The sequence below is a fragment of the Oncorhynchus mykiss genome, chromosome 8, assembly GCF_013265735.2.
Source record: "Oncorhynchus mykiss isolate Arlee chromosome 8, USDA_OmykA_1.1, whole genome shotgun sequence".
Taxonomy (NCBI): domain Eukaryota; kingdom Metazoa; phylum Chordata; class Actinopteri; order Salmoniformes; family Salmonidae; genus Oncorhynchus; species Oncorhynchus mykiss.
Genome location: NC_048572.1, coordinates 28,030,422 through 28,055,267, shown reverse-complemented (window position 1 = coordinate 28,055,267; position 24,846 = coordinate 28,030,422). Strand labels below are relative to the sequence as shown.

Sequence of the window (24,846 nt, the reverse complement as noted above, 5' to 3'; positions counted from 1 at the left end):
TCAAAACAAACTTCAACGGCACATCTTTCAACGTGACCTTTGATATCAGTCTAAGTGACTTTTAGGAACTGCAGTGAAGCGAACTTTCCAATCCCAAATCGACCCGTTGCCCAGTACCCTCAATACTTGTGTAGATACTTTTGTATATAAACTCAGCAAAAAAGAAACGTCCTCTCACGGTCATCTGCGTTTATTTTCAGCAAACTTAACATGTAAATATTTGTATGAACATAACCAGTTTCAACAACTGAACAAGTTCCACAGACATGTGACTAACAGAAATTGAATAATGTGTCCCTGAACAAAGGGGGAGGGGTCAAAATCAAAAGTAACAGTCAGTATCTGGTGTGACCACCAGCTGCATTAAGTACTGCAGTGCATCTCCTCTTCATGGACTGCACCAGATTTGCCAGTTCTTGCTGTGAGATGTTACCCCACTCTTCTACCAAGGCACCTGCGAGTTCCCGGACATTTCTGGGGGGAATGGCCCTAGCCCTCACCCTCCGATCCAACAGACGTGCTCAATGGGATTGAGATCTTGGCTTTTCGGTGGCCATGACGGACCCTCCACCTCCAAATCGATCCCGCTCCAGAGTACACGCCTCGGTGTAACGCTCATTACTTCGTCGATAAACGTGAATCCGACCATCACCCCTGGTGAGACAAAACCGTGACTCGTCAGTGATGAGTACTTTTTGACAGTCCCGTCTGGTCCAGCGACGGTGGGTTTGTGCCCATAGGCGACGTTGTTGCCGGTGATGTCTGGTGAGGACCTCCCTCAGTCCAGCCTCTCTCAGCCTATTGCGGACAGTCTGAGCACTGATGGAGGGATTGTGCGTCCCTGGTGTAACTCGGGCAGTTGTTGTTTCGATCCTGTACCTGTCCCGTAGGTGTGATGTTCAGATGTACCGATCCTGTGCAGGTGTTGTTACACGTGGTCTGCCACTGCGAGGATGATCAGCTGTCCGTCCTGTCTCCCTGTAGTGCTGTCTTAGGCATCTCACAGTACGGACATTGCAATTTATTGCCCTGGCCACATCTGCCTCCTTGCAGCATGCCTAAGGCACGTTCCCGCAGATGACCAGGAACCCTGGGCATCTTTCTTTTGGTGTTTTTCAGAGTCAGTAGAAAGGCCTCTTTAGTGTCCTAAGTTTTTATAACTGTGACCTTAATTGCCTACCGTTTTTAAGCTGTTAGTGTCTTAACGAACGTTCCACGGGCGCATGTTCATTAATTGTTTATGGTTAATTGAACAAGCATGGGAAACAGTGTTATATTATATACAATACTGTTTACAATGAAGATCTGTGAAGTTATTTGGATTTTTACGAATTATCTTTGAAAGACAGGATCCTGATAAAGGGGCGTTTCTTTTTTTACTGAGTTTATAATATATGTGGACAGCCTTTCAAATTAGTGAATTTGGCTATTTCAGCCACATCCGTTGCTGACAGGTGTATAAAATCGAGCACACAGACATGCAATCTCCATAGACAAACATTGGCAGTAGAATGGCCTTAATGAAGAGCTCAGTGACTTTCAACGTGGCAGCGTCATAGGATGCCACGTTTCCAACAAGTCAGTTCGTCAAATTTCTGCCCTACTAGAGCTACCTTGGTCAACTGTAAGTGCTGTCATTGTGAAGTGGAAATATCTAGGAGTAACAACAGCTCAGCCGCGAAGTGGTAGGCCACACAAGCTCACAGAACGGAACCGGCAAGTGCTGAAGCACGTAAGAATCATCTGTCCTCAGTTGCAACACTCACTAGTGAGTACCAAAGTGCCTCTGGAAGCAACGTCAGTACAAAAACTGTTCGTCGAGCAGCTTCATTAAATGAGTTTCCATAGCCAAGCAGCCGCACACACAAGCCTAAAATCACCACAATGCCAAGCATCAGTTGAAGGGGTGTAAAGCTCACCGCCATTGAATTCTGGTGCAGTGAAAACACATTCTCCACTCAACCCCACCCATCTATCTCTGAACACCATCCAGTTTAGATTTCTAGTTGCCATATATTTTTCAATGTTGCTGATATTTCACAACAGTTCTGAACCTTTCTATTCTCATAGTTCCTACAGATTGTAAATTAAAGAGACATTTTTTGCTAAAAGTGTTATATTGTTGAGAAATTGACTGACTTTTCAAATCACAGAGCAGTGTTATTTGCAGAGTTAGCTCCAGGTAAATGTTGCAATTCTTCAGCCATTCCTGAACCTGTGACCAAAAACAAGCTACATATACCAAAACAGTACCAAAACAATTGGTTGTAAGAATTTTGTATAATTTAAATAGAGAAATTCTAAGTTTTGAATCCAGCAGCATTTTGTGTATCAGTTCATAAAACATGTGCCATGGAATCGGTACATTAAAAATGTCTTCCCAACTAGTCGTGGCCAAAAGTTTTGAGAATGACACAAATATAATTTTTCACAAAGTCTGCTGCCTCAGTTTGTATGGCAATTTGCATATACTCCAGAATGTTATGAAGATGATGAATTGCAATTAATTGCAAAGTCCCTCTTTGCCATGCAAATGAACTGAATCCCCCAAAAATATTTCCACTGCATTTCAGCCCTGCCACAAAAGGACCAGCTGACATCATGTCAGTGATTCGCTCGTTAACACAGGTGTGAGTGTTGACGAGGACAAGGCCGGAGATCACTCTGTCATGCTGATTGAGTTTGAATAACAGACTGGAAGCTTCAAAAGGAGGCAGGTGCTTGGAATCATTGTTCTTCATCTGTCAACCATGGTTACATGCAAGGACACACGTGCCGTCATCATTGCTTTTCACAAAAAGGGCTTCACAGGCAAAGATATTGCTGCCAGTAAGAATGCACCTAAATCAACCATTTATCGGATCATCAAGAACTTCAAGGAGAGCGGTTCAGTTGTTGTGAAGAAGGCTTCAGGGTGCCCAAGAAAGTCCAGCAAGCTCCAGGACCGTCTCCTAAAGTTGATTCAGCTGCGGGATCGGGGCACCACCAGTACAGAGCTTGCTCAGGAATGGCAGCAGGCAGGTGTGAGTGCATCTGCACGCATAGTTAAGCGAAGACCTTTGGAGGATGGCCTGGTGTCAAGAAGGGCAGCAAAGAACCACTTCTCACCAGGAAAAACATCAGGGACAGACTGATATTCTGCAAAAGGTACAGGGATTAGACTGCTGAGTACTGGGGTAAAGTCATTTTCTCTGATGAATCCCCTTTCCGATTGTTTGGGGCATCCGGAAAAAAAGCTTGTTTCAGAGAAGACAAGGTGAGCGCTACCATCAGTCCTGTGTCATGCCAACAGTAAAGCATCCTGAGACCATTCATGTGTGGGGTTGCTTCTCAGCCAAGGGAGTGGGCTCACTCACAATTTTGCCTAAGAACACAGCCATGAATAAGGAATGGTACCAACACATCCTCCGAGAGCAACTTCTCCCAACCATCCAGGAACAGTTTGGTGATGAACAATGCCTTTTCCAGCATGATGGAGCACCTTGCCATAAGACAAAAGTGATAACTAATTGGCTCGGGGAACAAAACATTGATATTTTGGGTCCATGGCCAGGAAACTCCCCAGACCGTAATCCCATTGAGAACTTGTGGTCAATCCTCAAGAGGCGGGTGGACAAACAAAAACCAACAAATTCTGACAAACTCCAAGCATTGATTATGCAAGAAGGGGCTGCCATCAGTCAGGATGTGGCCCAGAAGTTAATTGATAGCATGCCAGGGCGGATTGCAGAGGTCTTGAAAAAGAAGGGTCAACACTGCAAATATTGACTCTTTGTGTCAACTTCATGTAATTGTCAATAAAAGCCTTTGACACTTATAATTATACTTCAGTATTCCATAGTAACATCTGACAAAAATATCTAAAGACACCGAAGCAGCGAACTGTGGAAATGAATATGTGTGTCATTCTCAAAACTTTTGGCCATGACTGTATATGGTGTGGAAGAACTTGAGTGTTCTGCACAGAGCCCTGACCTCAACCGCATCAAACACTGTTAGAATGAATTGGAGCGCCGACTGTGAGCCAGGCCTAATCGCCCAACATCAGTGCCCAACCTTACTAGTGCTTGTGGCTGAATGGAAGCAAGTCCCCGTAGCAATGTTCCAAATTCTAGTGGAAAGCCTTCCCAGAAGTGTGGAGCCTGTTATAGCAGAAAAGGGTGGACCAACTCCATAACAATGCCCATGATTTTGGGATGAGATTGGCCAGGTGGAATTTGTACCATATTGCATATCGCTCAGCTTTAACACCCCCGATTCAAATAATCAGAACCTGCACTCATGCCAGCCTTTGCCAGGAGAAATTGCCCAACTCATATGTAGGGGCGGGAGCTAGGTGTCGATCTGACATAGGTCACTCCTTGTTTACTACTTATTAACTTGTTTACCCAATGCTTACCTGCACCTCCTGTATTCTGTTCTCTGTTTTCCAGACAAAGGAAGTCCAACTCTTTCGGTATGCAGTCGGGGAGGGAGTGAAGCTGGCTATATGGGGGCGATGACAGACCCCTTAGTCCCCGGCGATGACCTTGAGGTCAAGGCATTGTGAAGAACCGGGTGGCCACGACCACTACACCCCTGCTCTGATGGTCATCCTCCTTCATCTATCTCAAGTTGTCAAAAGTGTGCATCTGTCCTCCCCCTGCTTCAGGTTCCAAATGACAAACAAACCCTAATAAACACTTCAACATTGGCTTGCGGGGGAAAGACGTCCGGAGTCTTAATTACGCCAATGGGAAACAGAACTGACATCGAACCCATCTCTGCCTTATTCCACAAATACTCGTAACTCGTTCCATTTAACAAACAATTAGTAATTACAAACAAAATATGTAACAGTATGCATTTTATTTGTACCTTTATTTATTGGCAATTTTTTTCTGTATTATAGCATGCTTTGAAAAGTCTCTTCTCTTATGTTTTATATTTTCCCAAATGGCTATTGAAGAAAACAAAGCAGTTTTTATGACTATATGATCCAACACTTGTGATTGGTACCGGAATTTCTCCATCCCACCAATGAGATTGTGCCTGGTGCCTCTGAAGCGCCTGAGTGATCCACCCATGCCAACCCTCACCACCCAATCAATAAACCTGTGTTGAATATGTGACATGATAATGAGCTCAATTTACTTACTTTCTTATTATAATATAAAGCATAAGTCAGTGAATGATTTTTGGGGCAGATTCTCTGACACAGATTAAACCTAGTCCTGGACTAAAAAGCATGTTCAATGGAGAATCTCCTAAAGTCATTTTTAGTCCAGGACTAGGCTTAATCTGTGTCCCAGAAAACACCACAGAGTTTGTTAGTCCTTTGTTCTGTTTTAAACACAATTGGTCCCTTTAGGTTACATAGTGCAAATGTTATAATTTTAGAGTACAGCAGGCAAAACATGTTCAGCGCCTTTAAAATGACAAATTAAGCCTTGTAAAGGGAGGAAGCAAAACAGAGAAGGAGAGTAGTACTTAAGATGAAGGCAATTACATAACTGCGCAGCATATTGGTATGCAAAATACTGAAAACTAGACATTTTGTCCAATTGCAATCTGACCTCAAGTGTCACTATATCTGAATATGACCTATAGTTCACCAAATGGATGCATTAATACTATCTACACAGACTCCTATGGTGCCCTGCAACTTGAGTGTTTATTAGAGGACAATACAGGCAGACAAGACCATTAGTTACAGTGTTATTACTCAACCACAAACACCTATATGACAATGGTTATGGTTGCAGTTACTTCTTGGTGGGGTCGATCACCCTGCCCATGAAGAGAATGCTGCTGGTGGCCTGGTGGTAAATGAGGAAGAGGAAAGGCCGGTTGACGGTGAGCCGAGGAGGTAGACTAGCGAAGATGTTCGGGGCATGAACATTCCCGGTGCTGCTGGTCTCGTCCACGGTGATGGCCGCCTTGTGCACAACCTGAAACCACAGAATAAAGCTAAGAAAGGATTGTATGGTTAAGATGTCAGGAAAGTGAATAATGCTGCCAACTGGCCCCAGATCTGTTTGTGCTCTTGCCTACTCCATTGCTGTCCAGTATCCTGGTCAAGCCAATTGCCATTGTCATGACATTGACAAAGAGTGGCAAGGAGTTGGCATGATAGCGCTAATAGACAACTGGCTGATGGAAGCCTAATGATGGCCTTTAGAAAATGCAGCTTCCTTGTTTATTTAGGTCCCCCATTAGTTTTTGGGTCCACAAAAAACACAACATGACAAGTAACAAAACACTGATAGACAAGGAAAGTCACACAAATGTAAAATACAACAATATACAGTGCATTTGGAAAGTATTCGGACCCCTTGACTTTTTCCACATTTTGTTACGTTACAGCCTTATTTTAAAATTGACATTTTTTTTCTTTTTTTCGTCAATCTACACACAATACTCCATAATGACAAAGCGAAAACAGGTTTTTAGAAATTTTGGCAAATGTATTAGAAATACCTTATTTACATAAGTATTCAGACCCTTTGCTATGAGACTCAAAATTGAGCTCAGGTGCATCCTGTTTCCATTGATCATCCATGATGTTTATACAACTTGATTAGAGTCCAGCTGTGGTACATTCAATTGATTGGACATGATTTCGAAAGCACACACCTGTCTATATAAGGTCCCACAGTTGACAGAGCATGTCAGAGCAAAAAAAACAAGCCATGAGGTCGGAAGGCACTCCTCAGTAAAAGGCGCATGACAGCCCTCTTGGAGTTTGCCAAAAGGCACCTAAAGACTCTCAGACCATGAACAATATTCTCTGGTCTGATGAAACCCAGATTGAAGTCTTTGGCCTGAATGCCAAGCATCACATCTGGAGGAAACCAAGTACCATACCTATGGTGAAGCATGGTGGTGAAAGCATCATGCTGTGGGGATGTTCTTCAGCGGTAGGGACTGAGAGACTAGTCAGGATCAAGGGAAAGATGAACGGAGCAAAGTACAGAGAGATCCTTGAATACCTGCTCCAGCGTGTTCAGGACCTCAGACTGGGGCGAAGGTTCACCTTCTAACAGGACAACGACCCTAAACACACAGCCAAGACAACGCAGGAGTGGCTTCGGGACAAGTTTGAATGTCCTTGAGGCCCAGCCAGAGCCCAGACTTGAACCCGATCGAACATCTCTGGAGAGAGCTGAAAATAGCTGTGCAGCAACGCTCCCCATCCAACCTGACAGAGCTTGAGAGGATCTGCAGAGAAGAATGAGAGAAACTCCCCAAATACAGGTGTGCCAAGCTTGTAGCGTCATACCCAAGAAGACTCGAGGCTGTAATCGCTGCCAAAAGTGCTTCAACAAAGTACTGAGTAAAGGGTCTGAATACTTATGTAAATATATTTTTTTATTTATACATTTGCAAAAATTTATAAAACCCATATTTTGCTTTGTCATTATGAGGTATTGCTTGTAAATTGATCAGGAATAAAACAATGTAAATCCATTTTAGAATAAGGTTGTAACATAACAAAATAAGGAATGTTAATACATTCCAAATGTACAAACAATGCAAAACAAAATGTGTTTTTGTGTGTGTCCCCTTATAGTCCCCGCCGTTCCATGAGTTGTTTTTTAATCGTTTTTTTACAGGTAATTTGACTGTTTGCTTGAGTAATTGGAAAACTAAGTTGCAGTGAATTAGTTTTGGACTTGGGAAGAGACCCCCAGTGGCATGTCTTGTGGGGTTTGCATGGATGTTTGAGCTGAATTTTATTTGATTATGCAGACAATCTGGAATTTGTCACAGTAATATTTCTCATTCCTAGAAGAGAAGCAGTTAATCTATCGTTTAACCCTCAACCAGGAAAGACTGACATAAATACTGTTGATGTTAGTTCTGTATGTTGCAGTTAAGGGCAAGGTGTGCTGCTCTGTTTTAAGCCAGCTGCAGCTTTGCTAGGTCTTTCTTCGCTGCACTTGACCATATTACAGGACAGTAATCAAGACGGGACAAGACCAGAACAACTACTACAGTTGGTTTGTGTAAAAAAATGCATAACATCTTTTTATAACAGACATACCCCTCCCAATCTTCACAACTACTTTATCAGTATGACTTGACCATGATAATTGACCATCCAATGTTATACCTAGGAGTTTAGCTTCCTCAACTTGCTCAATGGTCCCACCCTTTAAGTACAACTCCAGTTGGTTTAGGTCTTCGAGCACTTGTATTCAAAGTCAGGGTCGGGGAAACTGCATTTTACATACATTTATTGGGTAAATGTATTCATTGGTTTCTTTTAATTTTGATAAGAGATGAAACTGTAATGAATTGAAGGCTATGTGTTGATGTAAAAATAGCATTGTATTTGGCAAAACACAATCCTAGCCATCATTTTACTAAGAACAGACAGAAAACTGATTGGGGGGCTGTTAGAGCCAGCAAAGGGTGCTTTACTATTTTTTAGGCAGTGGAATTACTTTAGCTTTCTTCCACACCTGTGGACACATACACAGTCTTGTATAACTAACCTTGTGGGGACACACAATTCAGCCCCATTCAAAATCCTATTTTACCTTACCCTAACCGTAACCCCAAAACCTAATCCTATACCTAACTGTATCTCCTAACCCTAAAACTAACCCTAGCTAAACCTAATTCTAAACCTAACAGTAATTCGAATCTTAACCTCCTAGAAATAGCATTTGACCTTGTGGGGACTAACAAAAATGTCCCGTTGGTGAATTTGTTTTTGGATTACTATACTTGTGGGGTCTTCTGGTCCCCACTTTAAACAATGCTACCTTATATAATGTTACTTACCCTACATTATTCATCTCATATGCATACGTATATACTGTACTCTATATCATCGACTGTATCCTTATGTAATACATGTATCACTAGCCACTTTAAACTATGCCACTTTGTTTACATACTCATCTCATTTGTACATACTGTACTCGATACCATCTACTGTATCTTGCCTATGCTGCTCTGTACCATCACTCATTCATATATCCTTATGTACATATTCTTTATCCCCTTACACTGTGTACAAGACAGTAGTTTTGGAATTGTTAGTTAGATTACTTGTTGGTTATTACTGCATTGTCGGAACTAGAAGCACAAGCATTTCGCTACACTCGCATTAACATCTGCTAACCATGTGTATGTGACAAATAAAATTTGATTTGATTTGATTTTGAGTATAGTTAAACACACCTTTAAGCTTTGGTTAAAGATATAAAAATAGCGGTGGCAATACAGTCTGCTACCATTCAATAGTTTTCCATCAAGGTTGTTTATACCTGGTGGCTTATCATTATTGATAACAATAGTTTCCCATCAAGGTTGTCTATACCTGGTGGCTTATCATTATTGATAACAATAGTTTCCCATCAAGGTTGTCTATACCTGGTGGCTTATCATTATTGATAACAATAGTTTCCCATCAAGGTTGTCTATACCTGGTGGCTTATCATTATTGATAACAATAGTTTCCCATCAAGGTTGTCTATACCTGGTGGCTTATCATTATTGATAACAATAGTTTTTCCACCTCTCCCACACTAACTTGACCAAATTCAAAACAGCAATCTTTCTCTTTCATTATAAGATATTTTGTACAAAAATACTGTATGATGGTTCAATGATGTCATTTCACTACTGAGTTTTACTAGTGAAATAGTAATTGAAATGACTAGCAATATCGAAAGGTTTTGTTATAAATGAACCATCAACTTCAATGAACAATGAGGATGAATTGGGTTTTCCACCCATGATATTATTTAAGGTATATCAAAGTTTTTTTCCATTGTGTTTTATGTCATTTATCTGTGTTTGGTAATATAATGTATTCTTCTTTTTGTTAAGTTTAGACACATTTCTCAATTTACAGTATGTCAACCAATCAGCTGAGCAGCCCGACGTGTTTGCCACCTCTTTTGCATCATTTCTTTGAACCATACAATTTTGCAATTCATCATCAATCCAGGGGGCTATAACATTTCTCAAAGTTAGTTACTTAACAGGTGCATGCTTATAAACAATTGGCATTAATACTTTTACAAATACTTGCAGTGCTGCATCTGGATTCACTTCCTCATACACATCGAACCAACATACATTGTCTTCCACAAACAAATCCTGAGGAAACATTTTGTATTATCTCTTATAAATGACTTTAGACCCAACATTTGGCACTTTGGATTTCCTTGTTAAATCCACAATTTTATGGTCACTACAGCCGGGAATGGAAACTGATATTGCTTTGGAGCAAAGCTCTTCAGCATTAGTGAAGATATGATCAATACAAGTGGATATTCAACAGTCACTACAAAGATACAGACCTCATTCCGAACTGAGTGGCCGGAGAAAAAGACAACCACTCAGGGATTTCACCATGAGGCCAATGGTGATTTTTAAATAGTTAATGGCTGTGATAGGAGAAAACTGAGGATGGAACAACAATATTATAGTTACTACAAAACACTAACCTTAATGACAAACTTAAATATCACAAAAGACACATCCTGGTGGCAACAGGGCACTAAAGTAATACTGTAAAAAATGTGGCAAAGGAATTTACTTTTTGTCCTAAATACAAAGTGTTATATTTGTCGCAAATCCAGCACAACACATCACTGTGTACCACTCTCCATAATTTAAAGCATGGTGGTGGCTGCATCATGTTATGGGTATGCTTGCCATCAGCAAGAACTGGGGAGTTTTTCAGGATGACAAACGGAATGTAGCTAAGCACAGGCAAATTCCTAGAGGAAAACCTGGTTTAGTCAGATTTCCAACAGACACAGAGACTAATTCACCTTTCAGTAGGACAATAACCCTAAAACACACAGCCAAATCTACACTAGAGTTGCTTACCAAGACGACATTGAATGTTCTTCAGTGGCCTCAAAGTTTTTACTTAAATCTATTTGAACATCTATGGCAAGATTTAAATGGCTGTCTAGCAATGATCAACAACCAACTTGATAGAACTTGAAGGATTGTAAAAATAATAATGGGCAAATATTGCACAATCCAGGTGAGACTCACTCAAAAAGAAAATAATTGCTGCCAAAGGTGTTTCTATAGTTTGTAAAAATCAATGACATTTTTACTTTCACTTTGACTATAGACTATTTTGTGTAGATTGTTGACAAAAAATACAATTAAATCCATTTGAACCCCACTTTGTAACACAACTAAATGTGGAAAAAGTCTAGAGGAGTAAATACTTTAACTACGGCTAACCGCATCACAAGATTCAAATTCAAAAGGGTAGCTAGTAACCACATTTTTTTTAGACTTTCAAAATGTTCAATGCAACAAACCGAGCTCTCCCTCGTGTCATACCGGATGTTCACACGCTTACCGGATGTGAATGCACTAACCTTTTTAAACGTACTAACCTTTTTAAATGTAATTTTTTTAAATGTACTAACCTTTTTAAACGTACTAACCTTTTTAAACGTACTAACCTTTTTAAACGTACTAACCTTTTTAAACGTACTAACCTTTTTAAACGTACTAACCTTTTTAAACTTTTTTTTTGTATGTACTAACCTTTTTAAATGTACTAACCTTTTTAAATGTACTAATCTTTTTAAATGTACTAATCTTGACCTGCCTTACTCTGGAAGGCTTTGTCTTTACTGTGAATGACTGCATGACATTCTGAGAATAATGTTACCAAAGAAATCGGTTTGCCAATTTAACTTTGGGAAAGCACTGATATACATTATCACATAATATATTTTTATTTTAATCACTTTATGATGATTTTGTAGCAACTCACTTGTATTCACTTGGGGCTCTGATGAGACATATTGCTTTGGGAATATTATGAAGATATTCATTTTCTGTTAGCAAAAAGTTGTTCTCAGTGGTCACAAGTTACCAAGAGACCTTGCTTAGACAATAAGGATACCACGAAATGCAGGCCTTCAGCAAGATGCCTATTCCTGTCTTCCCTTTCACAGAGACAATTAACCCAAGCAGTGTAAAGTAACCACAGGTGGACATTCAAAACACCGCAGGAAGTGGGATGCATCTAAAATTATTTTTAGTCCCCCACCCACCCCACAGTGGGTATCTATCACTCCTCCATTATCTCAGTCTAACACTTGAGCAAGAGGCCGTCAAGTGACATACAAACACACAGTGGTGGACGCACTTATGGAGACACACCCACAGACACGTACATTAGGGAGAAACACATACACACTGATGAACAACACACAGATATGCACACTCAATGACAGATACACACACACACTAATGGAGAAACACCAGCTCACACTGACCTCAGAGAGCCTCAGGCCCGTTTCCCCACCGATGCCAGAGAAGTCAGCGCTGTCCTGGAAGACCTCGCTGATCCCGAGGCCTGGCAGGACCTTCTGCAGGGAGTATGACTGCTCCAGTATAAATCTAGGCAGCTGCACCTCCAGCCTTCTGCAAAGCACAGGAAGTGACATCATAATCATTAGGAATGGGTCGTATGGCCAATGGTTGAGTGTTTGAAGTTCTAAAAAAGAAAATGAGTAAATGATTATAATATACAGTGCCTTGCGAAAGTATTCGGCCCCCTTGAACTTTGCGACCTTTTGCCACATTTCAGGCTTCAAACATAAAGATATAAAACTGTATTTTTTTGTGAAGAATCAACAACAAGTGGGACACAATCATGAAGTGGAACGACATTTATTGGATATTTCAAACTTTTTTAACAAATCAAAAACTGAAAAATTGGGCGTGCAAAATTATTCAGCCCCCTTAATGTAGCGCCACCTTTTGCTGCGATTACAGCTGTAAGTCGCTTGGGGTATGTCTCTATCAGTTTTGCACATCGAGAGACTGACATTTTTTCCCATTCCTCCTTGCAAAACAGCTCGAGCTCAGTGCGGTTGGATGGAGAGCATTTGTGAACAGCAGTTTTCAGTTCTTTCCAGAGATTCTCGATTGGATTCAGGTCTGGACTTTGACTTGGCCATTCTAACACCTGGATATGTTTATTTTTGAACCATTCCATTGTAGAAAAGCAGGCCCAAACCATGATGCTGCCACCATCATGTTTGACAGTGGGGATGGTGTGTTCAGCTGTGTTGCTTTTACACCAAACATAACGTTTTGCATTGTTGCCAAAAAGTTTCATTTTGGTTTCATCTGACCAGAGCACCTTCTTCCACATGTTTGGTGTGTCTCCCAGGTGGCTTGTGGCAAACTTTAAACAACACTTTTTATGGATATCTTTAAGCAATGGCTTTCTTCTTGCCACTCTTCCATAAAGGCCAGATTTGTGCAATATACGACTGATTGTTGTCCTATGGACAGAGTCTCCCACATCAGCTGTAGATCTCTGCAGTTCATCCAGAGTGATCATGGGCCTCTTGGCTACATCTCTGATCAGTCTTCTCCTTGTATGAGCTGAAAGTTTAGAGGGACGGCCAGGTCTTGGTAGATTTGCAGTGGTCTGATACTCCTTCCATTTCAATATTATCGCTTGCACAGTGCTCCTTGGGATGTTTAAAGCTTGGGAAATCTTTTTGTATCCAAATCCGGCTTTAAACTTCTTCACAACAGTATCTTGGACCTGCCTGGTGTGTTCCTTGTTCTTCATGATGCTCTCTGCGCTTTTAACGGACCTCTGAGACTATCACAGTGCAGGTGCCTTTATACAGAGACTTGATTACACACAGGTGGATTGTATTTATCATCATTAGTCATTTAGGTCAACATTGGATCATTCAGAGATCCTCACTGAACTTCTGGAGAGAGTTTGCTGCACTGAAAGTAAAGGGGCTGAATAATTTTGCACGCCCAATTTTTCAGTTTTTGATATGTTAAAAAAGTTTGAAATATCCAATAAATGTCGTTCCACTTCATGATTGTGTCCCACTTGTTGTTGATTCTTCACAAAAAAATACAGTTTTATATCTTTATGTTAGAAGCCTGAAATGTGGCAAAAGGTCGCAAAGTTCAAGGGGGCCGAATACTTTCGCAAGGCACTGTATACTCCAGCATTTGCTCTATCACCATTGGCTCTATTCTCCAGCATTTTGGATTTGAGATCAAATGTTTTATATGGAGGCGACTGACACCTTTTATTTGAGGGTATTTTCATGCCCCCAAAACATGCTAACCTCGCACCATTACCAATAACGGGAGGTTAGCATTTTTGTTGAGGTATGATATTTATGCCTAACTTTTTCATCAACTCCAATTCGGCTGGCGGCACAGAATATTCTCATCCTAGTCCATTGTTGATTCATACTACAGTTTACTAAATAGCATAAACTACAGTAACAAAACCCATTTGGCTTCAACGAGTATAGGCCTTTACGCATTGCACTTCTCAAATAAAAAATACTATAAGCTCCCGTAAATTGTATTGTATGTGTGAGGCACGTTCTCAATAAGCAAAATATAGCCTAGGCCTACTGTTGATAAGGCGTTATAGGACTGAAATAATCTGAATAGCCTATGCTTGAAGGAGCACTCCTCTGGTAACCGGACAAGAGGCACTCTGGAACTGGTGACGGATACAAGCCAAATGGAGTATGCATGAGTAGACCATTTAGAAACATTTTATGTATAGGCCACTTAGCTAATGCATCGCCAGGATAAGAAAGACACCAGGTGCTTTAGCGTTGAACCACTTTCGTTATCGTAGGATAAGGGTGGCCTTCTACGATTTGTTTTCTTCCACATTTTGTTACGTTACAGCCTTATTCTAAAATGGATTAAATAAAAATGTCTAATCTACACACAATATCCCATAATGACAAGGCGAAAATAGTTTTTTTGAAATGTTTGCAAATGTATAAAAAAAAACAGAAATACCTTATTTACATAATAATTCAGACCCTTTGCTATGAGACTCGAAATTGAGCTCAGGTGCATCCTGTTTCCATTGATCACCTTTGAGATGTTTCTACAAATTGATTGGAGTCCACCTGTGGTAAATTCAATTGATTGGACATTGATTTGTAAAGGCACATACCTGTCTACAGTGGGGAGAACAAGAATTTGATACACTGCTGATTTTGCAGGTTTTCCGACTTACAAAGCATGTAGAGGTCTGTAATTTTTATCATAGGTACACTTCAACTATGAGAGACGGAATCTAAAACAAAAATCCAAAAATCACATTGTATGATTTTTAAGTAATTGATTTTCATTTTATCATACGTTTCCTGTAGTTCTTGACCAGGTTTGTACACACTGCAGCAGGGGTTTTGGCCCACTCCTCCATACAGACCTCCTTCAGGTTTCGGGGCTGTCGCTGGGCAATAAGAACTTTCAGCTCCCTCCAAAGATGTTCTATTGGGTTCAGGTCTGGAGACTGGCTAGGCCACTCCAGGACCTTGAGATGCTTCTTACTGCTTCTCACTCCTTAGTTGCCCTGGCTGTGTGTTTCGGGCCATTGTCATGCTGGAAGACCCAGCCACGACCCATCTTCAATGCTCTTACTGAGGGAAGGAGGTTGTTGGCCAAGATCTCGCGATACATGGCCCCATCCATCCTCCCCTCAATACGGTGCAGTCGTCCTGTCCCCTTTGCAGAAAAGCATCCCCAAAGAATGATGTTTCCACCTCCATGCTTCACGGTTGGGATGGTGTTCTTGGCATTGTACTCATCCTTCTTCTTCCTCCAAACACGGCGGGTTTAGACCAAAAAGCTCTATTTTAGTCTCATCAGACCACATGACCTTCTCCCATTCCTCCTCTGGATCATCCAGATGGTCATTGGCAAACTTCAGACGGGCCTGGACATGCGCTGGCTTGAGCAGGGGGACCTTGCGTACGCTGCAGGATTTTAATCCATGACGGCGTAGTGTGTTACTAATGGTTTTCTTTGAGACTGTGGTCCCAGCTCTCTTCAGGTAATTGACCAGGTCCTGCCGTGTAGTTCTGGGCTGATCCCTCACCTTCCTCATGATCATTGATGCCCCACGAGGTGAGATCTTGCATGGAGCCCCAGACCGAGGGTGATTGACCATCATCTTGAACTTCTTCCATTTTCTAATAATTGCGCCAACAGTTGTTGCCTTCTCACCAAGCTGTATCCCATCCCAGCCTTGTGCAGGTCTACAATTTTATCCCTGATGTCCTTACACAGCTCTCTGGTCTTGGCCATTGTGGAGAGGTTGAAGTCTGTTTGATTGAGTGTGTGGACAGGTGTCTTTTATACAGGTTACGAGTTCAAACAGGGTGCAGTTAATACAGGTAATGAGTGAAGAACAGGAGGGCTTCTTAAAGAAAAACGAACAGGTCTGTGAGAGCCGGAATTCTTACTGGTTGGTAGGTGATCAAATACTTATGTCATGCAATAAAATGCAAATTAATTACTTAAAAATCATACAATGTGATTTTCTGGATTTATGCTTTAGATTCCATCTCTCACAGTTGAAGTGTACCTATGAAAAGAATTACAGACCTCTACATGCTTTGTAAGTAGGGAAACCTGCAAAATCGGCAGTGTACCAAATACTTGTTCTCCCAACTGTATATAGGGTCCCACAGTTGACAGTGCATGTCAGAGCAAAAACCAAGCCACGAGATGGAAGGAATTGTCAGTAGAGCTCTGAGACAGGATTGCGTTGAGGCACAGATCTGGGGAAGGGTACCAAAAAATGTCTGCAGCATTGAAAGTCCCCAAGAACACAGTGGCCTCCATCATTCTTAAATAAAATAAGTTTGAGCTGGCCGACCCGGCCTAACTGCGTAATCGGTGGGGAGAAGGGCCTTGGTCATGGAGATGAGCAAGAACCTGATGGTCACTCTGACAGACGTCCAGAGTTCCTCTGTGGGAATGATAGAACCTTCCAGAAGGACAACCATCTCTGCTGCACTCCACCAATCAGGCCTTTATGGTAGCGTGGCCAGACGGAAGCCACTCCTCGGTAAAAGACACATGACAGCCCACTTGGAGTTTGTCAAATGGCACCTAAAGGACTTTAAGACCATGAGATACAAGATTCTCTGGTCTGATGAAACCAATATTAAACTCTATGGCCTGAATGCCAAGCATTACTTCTAGAGGAAACCTGGCACCATGCCTATGGTGAAGCATTGCGGTGGCAGCATCATGCTGTGGGGATGTTTTGCAGCGGCAGGGACTGGGAGACTAGTCAGAATCAAGGGAAAGATGAACAGTGCAATGTACAGAGAGATCCTTGATGAAAACCTGCTCTAGAGCGCTCAGGACCTCCGACTGGGGCAAAGGTTCACCTTCCAACAGGACAATGACCCTAAGCACACAGCCAAGATAACGTAGAAGTGGCTTCGGAACAAGTCTCTGAATGTCCTTGACTGGCCCAGCCAGTGCCCGGATTTGAACCCGATTGAACATCTCTGGAGAGACCTGAAAATAGCTGTGCAGCGACACTCCCCATCCAACCTGACAGAGCTTGAGGATCTGCCGTGAAGAATTGGAGAAACTCCCCAAATACCAGTGTGCCAAGCTTCATAACGAAGTAGACTCGAGGCTGTAATCTCTGCCAAAGGTGCTTCAACAAAGTACTGAGTAAAGGGTCTGAATACTTATGTAAATGTGATATTTCAGGGGGGTTTTATAATCTGTTTTGCTTCATCATTATGGGGTATTGTGTGTAGATTGAGGACAAAAAAAACAATTTCATCCATTTTAGAATAAGGCTGTAACGCAACAAAATGTGGAAAAAGTCTAAATACTTTCCGAATGCACTGTATAGCCTACATGGAGGGTTTTTTACCACACATCCAAAATAATAACAGGACCTGGCTAAATAGCCTGCATAGATAGAAAGGAGGATGTCTAATCACTGTTTTGCTGCTGACAATCTATATATCTTATTAAAGCTTTGGTGATTAAGATGAATTTTAAAGCGGTCTCACATATTGATAGTCTTGACTACTTGGTGAATGCATTGGGCATAACAACAAAAAACATTGTTTGTGTTTTCTGTTTCTAAATACGAGGTTTACGCACATCTTTCTTGTTCCATGTGCATATGTGCACTGTGTACCACAGCTGGATAGGCGGAGCTTCTGTAGTCAAAATCCATGGCATAAATAACCACGTTGCCGCTAAGACCTGCTTTCGGTTGGTCTTAAACATCCCCACCAGCGCATACTGAAATTGGTACTTTGGAGCACGTTTTTAACGTTTTTAACGTTTTTAACGTTTTTAAGGATACACCTCAGAAATCCCACATCAGCGTGCTTGTATAAGACAGGTAAATTACGATTCCTGGCACTAGGGTTTGAAAATTGAAGAGCGCTGGCTTTATCAGGTCAAAATCACAAACTAGCGTGCCTTTGAAAATTGCGCTGACTTAACACCAGACGAAAATAGAACTCTACCAAAGTTAGGAAGAATGTTGGTCCAAATTGGAAGTTAGGTTAATTGAAAATGATTTGAATCCTAGAAATGAAAATGGCAAAATTGGGTGCAATCAATTAGCTTAATTTCTCAGATCAAATAAAATTTCAACAAAATAATGTTTCAGGAATGCTAATCTTATTTTTAACTACAGAAACGATTTCAGCACAATCTGATGCATTGTTAGGTTGAACGACCCATGAACCTCATATAAGCAACCCATTCCATTGTTGTAGTCCAATCCAACCTACGTCCTCTTGAGTTGTTTGAGCCAGCCTTGGAAGCGTTCTCCCGTGATCTCCTCGTCGATGGAGGTGTAGTCCACGTCCTCGTCGGGCAGAAGCACCAGCATGGCGGCGCCGCCCGTCATGGGCAGCTTCAGGACACCCAGCTTGAGAGAGCGGTCGTACGCCAGGTGGTACTTGTCGGAGCGGAACATCATGGGGACCATGGCAATTTTGTACTTGTTCACGTAGAAGCGCTCGTCCTGGGTGAAGCTGGTATTGAAGGTGAGGGCAAACTGGCCTGGTGAGAGAAACAGAAAAGGGAATCAAACAGCATGTTGCTGTCACAACTGATATACGTGTTGATGTCACAATACCCAACCTCACTTACACACGAACAAGGCTGGGAGCAGCACAGCATCACCCACAAAAAGCAGTGCTAACAGAGCATTTGTAGATGTGAAGTGCCTTGTTATATGCATCAACGGCAGTAAATGTCACCTGGAAAGATATGTTTATAAACAGACTGTGCTTACAATAATCTCATTCCCAGACACTTCAGCCGTTTGCGCTTCAGCCTGGGGGCATGGTTATGTTTACAAAAGGTCATAAAATACAGGTGTAAAATACTGTATAATATATATAATTTGCCATTTAGCAGACGCTTTTATCCAAAACAACTTTTTTGCGTATGGGTGTTCCAGGTAATCGAACCCATTACCCTGGAGTTGCAAGCACCATGTTCTACTGAACCCCTGTGCCTACTCCTCACCTTGAAAGAAAATGGCAGTGATTAGCATCATCTGGGTCTGGGGGTCGATGGCGCTGACCACCTCCTTCACCTGCTCCCTGGTGTAGGTGTAGAAAAACTGGTTGATGGTGTCCTTGGCAGCCCCGTCGCTATAGTCCAGCCCCTGGACATTTCCTCCATACTTGGTCTGCACAAAGTCTCGGTAGGTCGAGTCCACTTTGAACTGCTGGCGGGGAAGGATGCCGATACCCTGGTTCACAAACCCACTCTGGGCCATGCTATCCCGGACACTCTGGAACAGTTCTGGCATAGAAAACAATTGAAAATGTACATTTGTATTTTTTTTTAATAACTCAGAGAAACACAAACAAACAGAACAATTATGGAAACAATACAGGGTCAGCCGCAGAGCATTGTCACTTTTTTGAGGTGAAGTGCCTTGCTCAAGGGCACAACGGCAAAATAATCTGATACCAGGAACTCTTCGGTTACTGGTTTGTTTCCTCCTCTAGCCTGGGATTTGAACCCACCACCACCCTCCCACTTACTGGTCTGCATCTCTATTCTCTAGGGCTAAATACCTGGGATCCTTAGGTGGTCGAGAGCATTCAGACTCAGGCCCTGAAGGAGTTGCTCGCGTGTAGAGCCATCGGCGCCACTCATCAATGCAGCTAAACCCAGAGATACGGTGAATGGGGAGAGAAGGACGTTGTCATCAGTGGTGCTAGCAATGGCACGGTACAGCCGGGCGGCAAAGTCAGCATTTCTGGTGCTCAGGTCCTGGATTTCCCCAGCGCTGGGCTCCTGTGCCAAAAGTGGCATGGCGAGGAGTGGGATGCACGCCAGGAGGGGGAGGAGTCTGGACGTCATGGTTCTTCCTCCGCTTTTCTCAGCTCGCAATGGAAACAAAATATACATGTTTTAAGCAAAGTGTCCTCAGCAAGTTAAGTTCAACACTAACACATAAACATTTAATTAGTCTAGCGTTAAAGGTATAGTACACTCCAAAATCAAAGATTGCCTGACATTTTCATACAAAACAAATGGTCTAAAATTGAGCTGAGAAATATCTGAAAATGTTTGATTTTGGGGTCCACTATCTTTTTAATATTTATGTAATTATGTACGATATGTAATAGGCTATTAAAATTACAATATGTTATTAGGACAGTAAAGTACCTACATATTACAAATGATACATTTGATGGGCAATGCAGACAGTGCTACAGTAGCTTCGGGACCGCAACTAGGATCCTGTATATAGTATGGGATCCTAGTTGCGCATCATTATGTCGTCCGAAATTCATTACAGCCCTAAAGTGTTCTGTTAATAAAAAAATTATTCCACAAAATAAGGTCACTAATCTAAAAAAACTGTCAGTGTCCAGAGTAGCTGAGTAAACTCCACTTCATAAATCTCAATGGAGTTGACATGCGTATCAGTTGATACTTTTTTAATGCGTACCTTGTACCTAAGTCTGTCCTGTTTAACTGCATTATTTTCTTTGGGTGCTGAAATCCTTCATTTTTCTTCAAAGGTCTGTGGCACTGTGAAAGACATGGGCATGGGCGTGGCTGAACGACTCCCAGTGCATCACTATGGACAGCGGCACTGGCTGCAGCACAGTGAACAGTGGCACTCAGTGCAGCCTTCCACATTGCTAAACTATCTTCAGCACCAGGCCAGCCAAAGACTGCGCCACAGCTATGCTCACCCAACACACCTGTGCAGGATTACTAAATCAGCACACCTGCAAGGCATTCCCTAATCAACTGACTGGCACAAGACTGCAGGCTGGACCTCGCTCAAGTGGAGCAGTTAGGAAGACTGCCAGAGCGTGCCTACACTCCCACTTCTGTAGTTGGGCACACCTCACTCTTCCCGACAAGGTCCAATGCAGCCTTTTTTAAAGAATATCCAGTCACTTCTGGGTAACAATTAAGTACCTTACTGTGATTTTTTTTAAATTAAAATGGTAAAAAAAAATATATTTTTAAAACTGCTTCTTTGCAAAGAGGATTTTCTCAATTTTGAATTTTGCTAGGAATGTCTGAGAGTGGTCTGAGTGGGGAAGGGAAAACTGAAAACTAGCTGTTATTGGCAGAGAGATTTGGAACTCTTTCTTATTTTGTCTATTAACTAAATTTACCACCTGCTGATGTCACCAGGCAGGCCGTAAAATAAATGTCTCTTACACTTAAAGGGCATTATCCATTTTCACAATTTGACAGTATTATTCCAACCTCCATACAAAAAAATAGGAACAACTTCCTAATATTGAGTTGCACTCTTTTTCCCTCAGAACAGCCTCAATTCGTTGGCGCATAAACTCTACAAGGTGTCAAAAGCATTCCACAGGGATGCTGGCCCATGTTGACTCTAATGCTTCCCACAGTTGTGTCAAGACTATTTTCTCTATGCAGATTTTAGAATATTTGTATGAAATTGTATCTCCAATCAGATGGATACTGTGCTATGTATTGGACATTAATATAATAATAATAATATATGCCATTTAGCAGACGCTTTTATCAAAAGCAACTTGCAGTCATGTATGGGTGGTGCTGGGAATGAAACCCCTTACCCTGGTTTTACAAGTGCCATTCTCTTCCAACTGAGCTACAAAGGACTACTGAGGCTTTGAAGCCACCAGTTAGTCAGCCATATTGGCACTCCCCAGTAGGAAAAGTCCTCCATAGGAATGAACGGAATTCTACATTATTTCAATTAAATGTTTTAAGGACAAAATGACATATACCATTAGTCATCTCAAATATATAGACTTTAAGGACAATATTGTTATATATTGTTTTGTATGTTTAGCAACACATAACATAATTTAAAAGTATGCATTAAGGTGTCTGTAATATAATACATGTGGCAAAAACGAATGAAGACATTAATAAATGCATTTTTATTGCTTCCAAAGAGTGCCAAGATGGAGGCGTGGTGGCTTCAACACAGCGCCCCTATCAGTCATCTAGTGTATATACAAATCATTGATGGAAACCAAGCTACTGAGACATAAATAGGATGGGCTGGTAGGTTGTATCAGGCTCGTTGACCTTTATTAAAGTACCTTTTTTAATTGATTTTGGGGGGGGATTTAACAGATTATGGCCCTGATCTTGGCAGCTGGTGTGCTATTTATGTGCACATTCCACAACCATTTAAACCATTCAAGAATAGACAAATAGGCGGCTATTACGCAAGAGTGCATCAAAACATCGTGATATCGTTGTATAAAATAAAATGGAAACATAATCTAGCTTTAAAATGTACATTAATTTGAGTTATGGCAAGAGACCTGGCAATAATATTATTATGCGTAGGCAATTTCAATAGCATGGGTGTAACGAGCGGGGTTTCTTCACCGAATATGATGCGACACTGAATAGCAACTCATATTTTAAAATAGAAAGGACGATAGAATACTTACTTTTGCACTAAAAAGCCTGCCTGGAAATTGATCAGGATAACGTCACAGATAACAAAAAATACGCCTGTGAAGACCTCTGTTCCGCAGGCAGGAATTAACAAAACCGAGCAAGAATAAGGCCATGAACTCAGCGATTTTCCTTCAAAGTAAAAGTCATGCAAATAAGAATACAAAGAGTAGGAATTCGTACAAATTTATGAGGAAATGTTAGCAGTTTAACAATATGAAAACAGGAATAAAGTGAATCGCCTTTATAACACCAATAATATTATACTATTGACAATATTTTTAACAGCATTAAAAGTGATGATTACTAGATAGTTATCAAGGTAACAACAGTAATACAAATAAAACATGATTTTGAATTATACTATTAATAAAACAGTAATAACAATATTATAAATAACATTATAATTATAATAATCAACTTTAGAAAACACTTTCAATCCCATTGTTAATTAGCCCATTCATATTGGACATAGTAAAATGGACACTCCTTTTATGGAGACACAACGTACACATAATTGTGCATGGTGCAATATGTATTTGCAGTATGATTTTTTTTTATTTATTTAAGCTGATTGGTCACTCTTTATGGGCCGCCAAATGAGCAGCGACACTCCTCTTGGTGTAAACTCTGTGGATGTGGAAACTAGGAGTGCTCCTGAGTAGAATGGACTCCCTTTTACTGTGACACAAGCTACAGATAATTTTGTACGGCGCAATAAATGATAGGAGTACACAGACAACAAACAATGTTGACCAATTAGGCTTAAAAAAATAAACATATTAACTTATAGAAATACTTTTAATTATTCTTTGCATGATAACTAGTATGAAATATATAAATAATTGTGCACATTTTCCATAATTTTCGCACTAATTATTATTTTACAAAGTAAACAGGACGGGACATTTATTCTGAAGGATTCTAAATATCCATGACCCGGAAGTACATAGTTATTCTTGCCTGCTTCACAGTGGTATCAAAGATTTTTATAACAACGCCAGGATAAACCAGACCCTGTCCTTTCCAATGGGGAGCAAATTAATCCTAGTGCGCATGACTATCTTTTTTTTTCTTTCAACTTTGGCAAAGTGTAAAGTCTATAAAATGCAGTCCACTCTGTTTGGTACAGATTTTAGTTTGGAAACAGAAAACTGTATGGAGATCAAATGTTTTGTCGATGAGAAAATTTGCAGAATACAGGCCAAAGTCCATCTCGATCCATCTTCTCCCACTTCCGTCCACTGTGCTTCCTATCATAAACATATTTGGTAATGAACGGAAACGCCAACCGGATGTTTCACATTTATACATCCGGTGAAATATCTGGCTCATTGGTTGCAGTCCATAGTCAAAGTAGACAGCTCTTAGCCATAGAATGACGTTTTACCTCCGAGTGTACCTTAAATGTCCCTTGCTCAAGCGAGGGGAGAGATGATCGGAGAAGCAACGTCCTTGGTGGAAATCTTGAAGTTGAGTTTAAAAACAACCAACCTAAAGCTATGAATGTACCTAGCTAACTACAGTTACCCATAGCTGGCTAGATAGTTTTATAGTTTGGTAATTTATTCAAATACATTTCAGAATTCAAAAAATGATGTGTATAAAGCGAGCTAAGTGTTATAGGCTCATCACTACGATATATATAAGCAAGCTAATGTCAAAATTTTGTCTGACATTCGCAAAATGCAGTTTGACACGTGACAACAGTTTGCGTTGAATTGTGAGTCATATCAACTTCACAAGGCCGAAGCTAAATAGCTCATTATTAAATAATGATATAGTTAAATTTGAGGTTAAAGATCTGCTCTCACACTTTTGGGAAAGGGCTTGTGAAGAAAAATCTTATTGCAAGAACTGGGAGCTCTTTAAATTTGAGGTATCCAAATACCTTAGAAAATATGGTAGTAATCTTGCTAAAACCAGAAGAGCTGAGGAGGAAAAGGTGATCATTAAGATAACTTTCCTTTCTCAGAGGTCCCCAGCCGGCCTCTCGGTGGAGGAAAAGATGGAACTAATTGATTTACAAAATAAACTGGATAATATATATAGATTAAAAGCAGAAGGAGCCTTTATTAGATCTAGGGAAAAATGGATTGAGAAGGG

At 41.0% G+C, this 24,846-nt stretch overlaps 2 protein-coding genes across 5 annotated transcripts in view; one reads left to right on the top strand and one right to left on the bottom strand.

Annotated features, from left to right (window-relative positions):
- ppp4r4 (protein phosphatase 4, regulatory subunit 4) overlaps window positions 1-5,109 on the top strand; it is a 127,516-nt gene extending 122,407 nt beyond the window's left edge. For 3 of the 4 annotated variants that reach the window (XM_036985225.1, XM_036985226.1, XM_036985228.1), the window contains exon 25: window positions 4,434-5,109. In XM_036985225.1, coding sequence (XP_036841120.1) covers window positions 4,434-4,479 — 46 coding nt within the window. In that variant the 3' untranslated portion in view covers window positions 4,480-5,109. The remainder of the gene's footprint in view (window positions 1-4,433) is intronic. The other variant, XM_036985227.1, reaches the window with a different exon arrangement.
- Window positions 4,834-22,867, bottom strand: serpina10a (serpin peptidase inhibitor, clade A (alpha-1 antiproteinase, antitrypsin), member 10a). Its single transcript, XM_021612203.2, has 6 exons — window positions 22,734-22,867; window positions 19,875-20,186; window positions 19,315-19,596; window positions 18,570-18,843; window positions 12,261-12,408; window positions 4,834-5,930 (listed from the first exon to the last, which is right to left on the bottom strand). Exons 2-6 carry the CDS (start codon window positions 20,161-20,163, stop codon window positions 5,745-5,747), a joined length of 1,179 nt encoding a protein of 392 aa, XP_021467878.1. The 5' UTR covers window positions 20,164-20,186; window positions 22,734-22,867; the 3' UTR covers window positions 4,834-5,744.
- Window positions 22,868-24,846: the final 1,979 nt, after the last annotated feature.

Coding starts and splice junctions, on each gene's coding strand:
- serpina10a (XM_021612203.2), bottom strand. CDS start 20,163: ATGACGTCCAGACTCCTCCCCCTCCTGGCGTGCATCCCACTCCTCGCC. Junction 12,409..18,569: donor CTCAAACAACTCAAGAGGAC/GTAGGTTGGATT, acceptor TGTGCTTTGCAG/AAGGCTGGAGGTGCAGCTGC. Junction 5,931..12,260: donor CGGGCCTGAGGCTCTCTGAG/GTCAGTGTGAGC, acceptor CTGTGGTTTCAG/GTTGTGCACAAGGCGGCCAT.